Source organism: Chrysemys picta, chromosome 2 (genome assembly GCF_011386835.1).
Source record: "Chrysemys picta bellii isolate R12L10 chromosome 2, ASM1138683v2, whole genome shotgun sequence".
NCBI classification, from domain to species: Eukaryota; Metazoa; Chordata; order Testudines; family Emydidae; genus Chrysemys; species Chrysemys picta.
Window position 1 is genome coordinate 285,064,623 of NC_088792.1, and position 11,224 is coordinate 285,075,846.

Genomic DNA, 11,224 nt, shown 5'->3' on the forward strand with positions numbered 1-11,224 from the left:
TGCTGATGATACCTCACTCTAGTGGGCCACATCTCTCTGGGGTTTGATGCTGGCCAAGGTGTTAGACAGGATCCTGGACCATCTGGTCTGCTCCAAGCCGATAATTCCCAAGTTCCTAGATCATGACTTTTTTAAGCCACATCCTTGTGCAAAGAGCAACACAGAGCCAAACAGCTCCAGGAGGAGCACTGGAGCCAATGAGGCTCCAGCCATTAAGATGATGCTGACTGCTCCCCCAAGCAGCTCCCCCACTTTGAGCAGCCCCATAACCCTGGATGACTCAGGAGCCACTCGCAGTCTGGGCCTTTATAACTGTAAGGTCCTCTCCGAACATATTTGCATATAGTTGAACATCAATTGAGGAGAGTGTATGGATAGGGGACATTTTACAGTCATACCAGGGAACCAATGTTACTTAGCACGGTAAATTCTTCCCATGTAATAAGGCCAAGGCTGAGTATCTTCTCCGGCCGATTCACCTCCATGTCCAAAGCCTCGATGGACAGTTTAAATGTTAACAATACTAAGCCGCATTTCTATTCTTATTTTTTATAGAAATTAAATGTGGGGGGTGGGGTGCAATGGGGTGGGGGGAGTGCTACATTCATTCACCGGTCAGGTGAGGAGTTTTCATACACAAACCTCAGGAAATCAAAAAGTAACAATCAGAACTGGATGGAAAACATATTTTTATTTTCCATGGAAAATATTGGATTTTTTTCATTTTTGTCAATATTTTTGGGGGAACGTGGGGGGGTTCTCTTGGGAAAACCAAACTGTTCTCAGCTTCTGGGTTTTCGACATAAAAACTGAATATTTTTAATGAAAAGAGACATTTACTTGGAAAAATTTGCATTTCATCCGAAGGACATTTTTTGCCAAAAATAGTCAACAACTTATTTTTACCAACTCTAGTAAGAACCTCAAATAATAATATTTACCTTTCCTACCAGACATGTATTGCATATAACTGATGGAAAGTGAGCTGTCTGACCCATATGTATATAGACAACTTAATGTAACTACCCCTAACTTAGCTGTCATTTGCTGATATCTATATGTTTAAATTATTAGTTACAGTTTGCAATGCACTTTGAACATATAAAGCACCATGTAAAGTAAGTGCTATTATATCATGATATATAATAGTCCTAATAAATGCGTTACCTTAATGCTGCATCAGCTTAAATGATGGGGTTTTTAAACATGAAATTATATATAAATCCAATGTGATAATTTGAAAAAGAAAAATGGGAACATAAGAACGGCCATGCTGGGTCAGACCAATGGTCCATCTAGCCCAGTATCCTGTCTTCTGACAGTGGCCAGTACCAGAGGCTTCAGAGGGAATGAACAGAACAGGGCAATTATCTAGTGACCCATCCCCGTCCCAACTTCCAGCAGCCAGAGGTTTAGGGTACCCAGAGAACGGGGCTGTATCCCTGAGCCATTGATGGACCTATCCTCCATGAATTTATCTAGTTCTTTTTTGAACCCAGTTATACTTTTGGCCTTCACAACATCCCCTGGCAACGAGTTCCAAGCAAGTATGGAAAATTTCAGATCTTAAGACAATTTAAAAAACAAAACAAAACCAGGAAAGAACGAGGACATCCACTGCAAAGTGAGAACATTTCACTGTTATCAGACAGGTTGTTAAATGACCTTTAAGTTCCTTTTTTAAAATTCTTTTCCCCTGCGTGACACATTTAACGTTGCATAGTTCTTCTTCTGAACAAAAAATCTCTCTAATAATTGCATTTCCCAGCACTCGTGTTCATCCCCGTATGACTCCAAAGTCAAGGCTGTAAAGGCTACAGTTTAGTTACACTTTCCTCTCTCGCCAGGGCAGGTGGCGGCTATAACATGGATGTCCTTATCGCCTGCTTTTGGTAGAGTAACACAAGTCTCCATAGGCCCCTGTTGTTCCCTCTCCAGTGGGAAAGCAGCCTCTGTTGGGCATAGGAGCATGGGGCACGTCAACAGCCTGTGATATTGCTGAACAAAAGCAGCTGCCATCACTTCCCAAAGACCTGCCCAGCCCTAGACTGGAAGGGGCTGGTTTCCTAAGCTTGGGAATGAGGGCAGCTCCTCCTCTGCCACCGAGGCTACCGTGCCCCCTCGTGCCATCATTTCTCCTTTTGCCCATGTTGCCACTTTGTCATAGTCTTTCCTGGAATGTCCTGGAACTCCTCTTATGTCTAGGATAGGAGAGAAAAAAGGCATCTTCCGCCATGCTCTGCAAATGCTTGTGCAGGACGTGATCAGCAGCCATGCATGTTCCATGCCCTGCCCCCACTCTGAACAGTAGCTGCATTCAGGATTGCTACAGGCGTACTAGGGGGGAAAGGCTAAGGCCTGGTCTACACTAGGCGTTTATGTCGAAGTTAGCGCCGTTACATCGAATTAACCCTGCACCCGTCCACACTGCGATGGTATTTAGTTCGACATAGAGGTCTCTTTAATTCGACTTCTGTACTCCTCCCCGACGAGGGGAGTAGCGCTAAATTCGACATGGCCATGTCGAATTAGGCTAGGTGTGGATGGAAATCGACGCTAATAGCTCCGGGAGCTATCCCACAGTGCACCACTCTGTTGACGCTCTGGACAGCAGTACGAGCTCGGATGCTCTGACCAGCCACACAGGAAAAGCCCCGGGAAAATTTGAATTTGAATTCCTTTTCCTGTCTGGCCAGTTTGAATCTCATTTCCTGTCTGGACATCGTGGCGAGCACAGCAGCACTGGCAACGATGCAGAGCTCTCCAGCAGTGATGGCCGTGCAGTCTGTGAATAGAAAGAGGGCCCCAGCATGGACTGATCAGGAAGTCTTGGATCTCATCGCTGTGTGGGGCGATGAGTCCGTGCTTTCCGAGCTGCGATCCAAAAGACAGAATGCAAAGATCTACGAGAAGATCTCTAAAGACATGTCAGAGAGAGGATACAGCCGGGATGCAACGCAGTGCCGCGTGAAAATCAAGGAGCTGAGACAAGGCTACCAGAAGACCAAAGAGGCAAATGGACGCTCCGGATCCCATCCCCAGACATCCCGTTTCTACGAGGCACTGCATTCCATCCTCGGTGCGGCCGCCACCACTACCCCACCAGTGACCGTGGACTCTGAGGATGGGATAGTGTCCACGGCCGGTTCCTCAGACATGTTAGGGGACGGGGAAGATGAGGAAGGAGATGAGGAGGGCGAGGCAGTCGGCAGCGCTCACAACGCTGATTTCCCCGACAGCCAGGATCTCTTCATCACCCTTACAGAGATCCCCTACGAAGCGTCCCCAGCCGTTACCCCGGACACAGAATCTGGGGAAGGATCAGCCAGTAAGTGTTGTAAACATCTAAACATTTATTTTTAACAGAACAGGAATATTAACAATTAAAAGAATGGGTTGTTCATGATTACTGTGCCCTAGGCGCTTAACGGTTTAGTCATGGGCAGTGCAAGTTTTGAAAAAAAATCTAGCAATGTCCGGTTTTCCGTGATTGTCCTGCACAAGCCGCTCTACTGTTTATTCCCTGCTACTGCAGCTACAGTAAAATGCGGTCTATATGTCCGGGGATAGAGCAGTAATCCTCCTGGGACATCTCGATGAAGCTCTCCTGGAGGTAATTGGAAAGCCGTTGCATGAGGTTCCTGGGGAGAGCGGCCTTATTGGGTCCTCCGAAGTACGACACGTTGCCGCGCCACGAGACTATCAAGTACTCGGGAATCATCGCTCTGCACAGCAGGGCGGCATATGGCCCTGGTCTTTGGAGGCTTTCCCGGAGCATTCTCTCTCTCTCGCTCTCAGAGATCCTCATCAGGGTGATGTCGCCCATGGTGACCTGCTTTGAATTAGGTAGGGGAATGTTAGTGTTGGGATCGTTCCCGGGGACAGCTGCGAGGGGGTGGGACAGGGGCAGAGCTCCCGCTTGCCGGATTGCTGGCAGCAGGGACTGACATTGCTTTACATGTGAAATGAGGCCAGTGGTAATATACAAGTTTTAAACTGCCACAAGTCTACGGCTTACCATGTCTGCCTGCAACAGAAATTCCGTTGTGCTGCCCCGCTTCTCAAATGTGCTGTGCAAGACCCCAGGCACTGAATGCGAAGGCCGAGAATTCGACCTTGTGCTGAGTGCGCGTGTGATAGGTGCTGTGCATGGTCTTGTTCACAGAGAAAGACTATGTTCTTTGTTCACAACTACATTTATCTTTCTGAGGAATTCACTCCCTTTTTCCCATTTCCACAGCCCCATCTGCGACTGTCTCACAACCTAGCCTGGCATCACACTCCCAGAGGCTAGCGCGGATTAGGCGTAGGAAGAAGAGGACACGGGAGGACATGTTCTCTGAGCTTATGGCCTGTTCCCAAGCCCAGGCAGCACAGCAGACCCAGTGGCGGGAGAACTTGACCCGAATGCACCAAGCCAACATGGATCGGGAGGAGAGGTGGCGGCAGGAAGACCAGCAGGCGACTCAAACGCTGCTTGGACTACTGAGGGAGCAAACAGACACGCTCCGGCGCCTTGTGGATGTTCTGCAGGAACGGAGGCAGGAGGACAGAGCCCCGCTGCAGTCCATCTCTAACCGCCCTCCCCCGCCACCAAGTCCCATACCCACCTCACCCAAAGTGCAAAGAAGGAGAGGCGGCAGAGTCCCTGCTAAGTCTCACTCCACCCCTGCAGAGAGCTCTAGTAGCAGAAGGCTCTCATTCCCCAAAATTTGAAAAGTTCTTTCCTTCCCGCCTGACACAAGCCCCCGTCCAAGTTTCACCTCCCAGTTCCATGTGTAGTTGATAATAAAAAATACGTTTCTGTTAACTACTGTTTCAATCATGTTCTTTTGGAGGAGGAGAGGAAAGGGGGTTGGTAATTGGACAGGACAGTCACCTTTGGCAGGGTACATAGGCGGGGGCAGGCACAGCAGCAGGGCACATACACAGTGCAGTGATGCAGTGACTAGTTACCCTGGTTAGTCTGGGAGGTTGTTTTCATGTTATGTGGTGGGGGGTGGGTTGCTCTGTGACTTTGTGGCGGGGGAGGGCAGTTACAGATCTTAAGCGGCGGTCCTTATGCAGGATCACAGAGCCACACAGCAGGGGATCTGTAACCGTCCTCCCCCTGCCACAAAGTCACATAGACCACCCATACACACAGTCCCGATCAGGAGGGGTGACAGGCTCCGTTGAAACAACCATCCCACCGCAGCGGAGCCTGTCAATCCTTGAGTTTAGAAGCTGCATTCGCGTCACTACACTACACCCGCTCCGCACCACAGTCTGCGTCCCAGTTTTAAAAAATTCCCGCGAAAACAGTATTAAAGAAAACGGTGTGCTTTAACAAAGTAGAACTATTTTTATTTCGACACGTGTGTTGGAAGGGGGGTGAAGAGGGTATGTAACTGGATAGGATAGTCAACATTAACTGGGTAAAGAAACGGGGGCAGGTTCAGCTTCTCTGTACACAAACTTTAAAGTCACAGGTTACCCTGCTCACTCAGGAACTTTGCTTTCAAAGCCTCCCGGATGCACAGCGCTTCCCGCTGGTCTCTTCTAATAGCCCGGCTGTCTGGCTGTGCGTAATCAGCAGACAGGCTATTTTCCTCAACCTCCCACCCCGCCATAAAGGTCTCCCCCTTGCTCTCACAGAGATTGTGGAGCACACAGCAAGCTGCTATAACAATGGGGATATTGGTTTCGCTGAGATCACAGCGAGTCAGTAAGCTTCTCCATCTCCCCTTGAGACGGCCAAAAGCACACTCCACCACCATTCTGCACTTGCTCAGCCGGTAGTTGAAGAGTTCTTTTTCAGTGTCCAGGGCGCCAGTATAGGGCTTCATGAGCCAGGGCATTAGCGGGTAGGCTGGGTCCCCGAGGATGACTATAGGCATCTCCACATCCCCAACAGTTATTTTGTGGTCCGGGAAGTAAATACCTTGTTGCAGCCGTCTAAACAGACCAGAGTTCCTGAAAACACGAGCGTCATGAACCTTGCCCGGCCATCCCACGTAGATGTTGGTAAAACGTCCCCTGTGGTCCACCAGTGCTTGCAGCACCATGGAAAAGTAGCCCTTTCGGTTAATGTACTGAGTGGCCTGGTGGTCCGGTGCCAGGATAGGGATGTGAGTTCCATCTGTAACCCTTCTGCCCATCTAAGTTGGCAGCAACAAGGGCCGGGTTCTGTATCTAGGGGTTCCGTTTCAATAACGCAATGCAAAACCGGCTCGAGCCCCCACCCAGTGACCTGGGACAATTACATACCACCCCCTGGGCACCTCTAAGAGGCAATACTTCCCCTCTCGCAAGCACAGAGTCTGAGTGTAACAGAAAATGTTTAATAACATGAGGTAAACAACATCAGCATTAAATGGAAAAAACACCACAAACAGGCTTCATGAGCAAAAAAAAAAACTCACCCCAGCAAATTGGGCTGTGTCCTTTCCCTTTGGTTCTTGAAACCAGCACCCAAGGATCACCAAAGTCCCCAAAGTCCAACAACCCCCCAAAGTCTCTGTCCCTGGTCAGTGCAGCCCCAGAGTTCAAGCAGGGCAGTCAGCCGCATTGAGCATGGGCAAAGGAGATTGGTCCAACGCAATATAGTTCACTGAAGCAGGAGGCACGCATTCAGGGGGCAGGCCCAAAGCTTCTGCAGCACATCCATGAAGACTCTCCTGGGACTCTGGTTCCCGGCGACTCACACTGCAAATAGCCCTCACTCCATCTGTGGGTATCACAGCAACTCCTGGTGCCTGTGGACGCCTGGACAATGCATCTGCATCTACATTGCTTCTCCCTGATCGGTATTGAATGCTGAAGTTATAGCTAGCCAAAGCGGCCACCCATCTTTGCCCTGTAGCATCCAGCTTAGCACTTGTTAACACATAGGTCAGTGGGTTGTTGTCCGTCCACACCTGGAACTGAGCACCATACAAGTAGTCTCGAAATTTCTCAGTGATGGCCCATTTCAAGGCCAAGAACTCCAGCTTGTGGGTGGGATAGCGAGTTTCACTATCAGACAGTCCTCGGCTGGCCAAGGCTACAGGTTTACGTCTTCCTTCCACTTCCTGGTACAGTACTGCTCCCAGACCCTCCAAACTGGCATCAGTATGCAGGATAAATGGCTTGCTTGGGTCAGCAAAGACTAGGACCGGAGCATGAGTTAGGCATGTAATGATTTCTCGAAAAGCCCTTTCACATCTCTCATCCCACTGTGGCCCAAATGGTTCGAAGGGGCCATAGTGTCTCTGCACAGGAGGCTTTGGGGACCTCCCCTTATTCTTGGTCTTAGATTTGTTCCTGCTGGACTGGTATCCCCTGGTAAGATCATTCAGAGGTTTTACAATGGTAGCATAGTTCTTCACAAATCTGCGGTAGTAGCCACTAAACCCAAGAAAGGTCTTGAGTTCTCTGTAGTTACTTGGACATGGCCATGTAGTGAGGGCTTCTATTTTATCAGGATCAGTACTCACACCCTCTTGGGACACGATGTGACCCACATACTTCACTGAGGTCCTGCAGAACTGGCATTTGTCAATTGAAAGCTTCAAACCATAATCCTCTAACCTATCAAGCACTTTAAGAAGTCTTTCTTCATGCTCCTCCAAGGTTCTTCCAAACACAATCAGGTCATCCAAATAAACTAGCACTTGCAGTAAATTCATGTCTCCTACAACTTTCTCCATAAGACGTTGAAATGTGGCAGGTGCTCCAGAAATCCCTTGGGGCATGCGTTCAAACTGATAAAACCCTAATGGGCAGATGAAGGCTGTCTTCTCCTTATCTTCTTCACCCAGAGGGATCTGGTAGTATCCACTCCGAAGATCCAACACAGAGAACCACTGGCTTCCCAGCAAACAGTCTAAGGCATCTTGGACGCGGGGCATTGTTTACTGGTCAACCACAGTACAGCGGTTTAGGGTGCGGTAGTCAATACACATCCGGATTTTCCCATTCTTTTTACGGACCACCACAATGGGTGAGGCGTATGGACTGCGGGACTCTGTAATGATGCCATTCGCAGCCAGCTCCTGAAGATGTTGTCGCACATCTTCCATCTCGGAGAGGGCAATCCTCCTAGATCTCTCCCTGAAAGGTCGAGAGTCATGTAGTCTGATGTTGTGCTCTACTCCTTTTGCACATCCCACATCCCACTCATGCAATGAGAACACCTTGGATCTTTCACAAAGTTTCCTCCTCAGGCGATCTTTCCACTCCTCGGACAATGGTGAATCTCCAAAGTCAAACTTTGCAGGGTCTATTGTCGGAACTTGAGTCTCACACTGGGGTTTTACAATTGATTCAGGCTCGAAGAGATCTGCTATCTTTTGTCCTTGCTTCACAACAACATCTCGACTTGTTTCATTAGCAATCAGTATAGTCACCTTTTCTTGGGCCGCTCCCACAAGGCTCCGCTCTGCTCTGCTCGCTGCTTCTCCAGCCGCTCCACCCTGCTCACCGACCTGTGAGTCGCTCAGCTCCGCTCCGCTCCACCGTCCCCATGAGGCTCCACTCTGCTAGCTGCTTCGCCAGCCGCTTAGCAATATAGCTTCAGGCTCCCCAACTAGTTAACACAGCCTCAGTGATCTCAGCTCTTTTGTGATTTCAGCTCATAGTAGGGGAGCCCCAGTGCTAGTGCACCATTGGCCCAAAGTGAATTCAGCTCAGCAGTCTGTAATTAGACTTCTAATGGAATCAAAGTTAGCTCTGACATTCAACAGTGGAGAGAGGAGGTAGTGCAATTGGTGTTTCAACCCCTCTGGGAGGGGGCCACACCATCAGGTACAAATACCTGCCCCCATCCTCTCTCTATTCATTGGGTTTTGTAACCCATGCCCCTTGTCAAGCAAGTGCTACTTAGGTAATGGTGATGGACTCACTCAGTCCTTCTGTCATACAACAGGTTCACTACCCTTGATTCACAGAATCAGGGTAACAAAACTTTATTCTTCCTGCCCCAATAACAAAGAAACTGGGGATCCCACACCAGCCAAAGTAACCACTTTGAGTTGCTGTTGTTTCATGCCAGGCGAGTGGGTGTGCCTATGCAAACAAGATCAGCCCCTGGAGTTCTTTTCCACACTCGCCATAATTCACCACCAGATATCAGGGTAGAGCTCATCCTGACTCTGCTTACACATCTATGGCCCCACCGCAGTTTGGGAATCCCATCGCTGCGAAGCCATCTATGATCGCCTCCACGTTTCCCAGGGTCACTACCTTTGGCAGCAGTACATCAACGATTGCCTTCGCTACTTGCATCACAACAACCCCCACGGTAGATTTGCCCACCCCAAACTGGTTCGCGACTGACCGGTAGCTGTCTGGCGTTGCAAGCTTCCAGAGGGCTATGGCCACTCGCTTCTGTACACTCAGTGCAGCTCGCAACCGGGTGTCACTGCGCTTCAGGGCAGGGGACAGCAACTCACAAAGTTCCAGGAAAGTTCCCTTCCGCATGCGAAAGTTTCGCAGCCACTGGGATTCATCCCAGACCTGAAGCACTATGCGGTCCCACCACTCAGTGCTTGTTTCCCGTGCCCAGAATCGCCGTTCCACGGCATCAACATGACTCATTGCCACCGTGATGTCCTCGGCGCTGGGTCCCCTGCTTTCTGAGAGGTCTGTGCTACTCTCAGACTTCAGGACATCACCGCGGTGCCGTAGCCTCCTCGCCTGACTTTTCTGCATCTGCCTCAGGGAAACCTGTATGATAAGCTGCGAGGCGTTGAGAGCGGCCACAACTGCAGCGATGGTCGCAGCGTGCTCCATGCTCGCAGTGCTGTGGCGTCCGCGCTGTCAATGACTGGAAAAGTGCGCGAACTGATTTCCCGCCGGCGCTTTCAGGGAGGGAGGGCGGGAGTGATGGACGGATGACGACAGTTACCCAAAAGCACCCTCGACACATTTTGTTACCCAGAAGGCATTGCCGGCTACACCCAGAATTCCAATGGTCAGAGGGGACTGCGGGAACTGTGGGATAGCTGACCACAGTGCACCGCTTCAAATGTCGACGCTTTCACCGTTAGTGTGGACTCACAAAGTCGAATTACTGTCCTTAGTGTGGACACACACGTTCGACTTTGCAATATCGATTCCAAAAATTTGATGCAAGTAAAATCGAACTACTCTCGTAGTGTAGACAAGGCCTAAGTCTAAACATGGCCCAGATCCGCTACTGAAATGCAGCCTTGTAGCGGGGTGGTCACCCCCGCCCAGCGGAGGGCTGGGGCTGGGGCAAGCAGCTCCCAGGCTGATTGGGGAAGTAGACACAGCTGGGAGCCACGCCCCAAACAGACCACAGCCGGCCCCTATAAAAAGGCTTTGAGCCAAAAGCACAGACAGTCTCTCTCTGCTTTCAGAGAGAGAGAGGGGCTTTGCTGCTGGGAAGCTCAGGGTGCCTAGAGTGAGGCAGGGCTGGGGAAAGGCCAGAGGGGCTGGGGAGCTCCCGGCTGGCAACTTCCCAGGCTGCAGGGCCTTGTTCAAGGCCCCATAGAGGCACTGGGTTCCAGAGAGAGGCAGCAAGTCCAGACCCAACCTTGCCTATGATGAGTGGCTTACACTGCAGTCTGCCCCAGGGTGCAGGGGCTAGTTGGTGACTGGCAGTAGCCTACGACTGAGGTGAGCTAGGGATAGGGGTTGGGGGTTCCCTGGGGATGGGAGACCTTGAGAGTGAGGGGTTGTTGCCAGGGGGCAGCACCCCAGATAACTGGGCACCGGGTCTGGGAGGGACATGAGGGCCAAGCGGCAGTGGGACACCAGCCTGCAGAGGGCGCTCTGGATGCTGGACAAGAGCTAATTCCCAACGACCAGCAGGAGGCGCCGCAGGGGTGAGTCCCGCATCGCTACAAGCCTCCTCGGGAGTAGAATGTGGCAACTGATTAATACTGCACAGCAGCAACACACAACAATTTTAAGCCAAGAAGCACGCTTGGCTGAGGGAAGAAGGGGCTTGTGGTTAACACACTGGCCTGGCACTCAGGAGATCTGGGTTTAATTCCCAGCTTTGCCACAAGCTTCCCAGGCAACCTTCAGCAAAGTCATTTCATTCCTTACTTCCCCACCTGGGAACGTGGCCTGTCCTCCCTAGACAGAGTGTAAGCTCTTAAGGGAAAGGATGACCTTTCACTAGGCATGTGTATACAGTGCCTTGCACAAGAGGGTCTTGCTTTATGTTGAGGCCTCTGAGTGCTACTGGAATACAAGTTTGAAATATGAGGGATAGCTCAGTGGTTTGAGCGTT

The 11,224-nt window shown here is 50.4% G+C and overlaps 1 protein-coding gene across 1 annotated transcript; it reads left to right on the forward strand.

Moving 5' to 3' along the window:
- The first annotated feature begins 2,357 nt into the window (after positions 1 to 2,357).
- Positions 2,358 to 4,821, forward strand: LOC135981840 (uncharacterized). The gene is made up of 2 exons (XM_065586328.1): positions 2,358 to 3,328; positions 4,241 to 4,821. The coding sequence occupies exons 1-2, from the start codon at positions 2,752 to 2,754 to the stop codon at positions 4,714 to 4,716; spliced, it is 1,053 nt and encodes a 350-aa protein (XP_065442400.1). The 5' UTR covers positions 2,358 to 2,751; the 3' UTR covers positions 4,717 to 4,821.
- Positions 4,822 to 11,224: the final 6,403 nt, after the last annotated feature.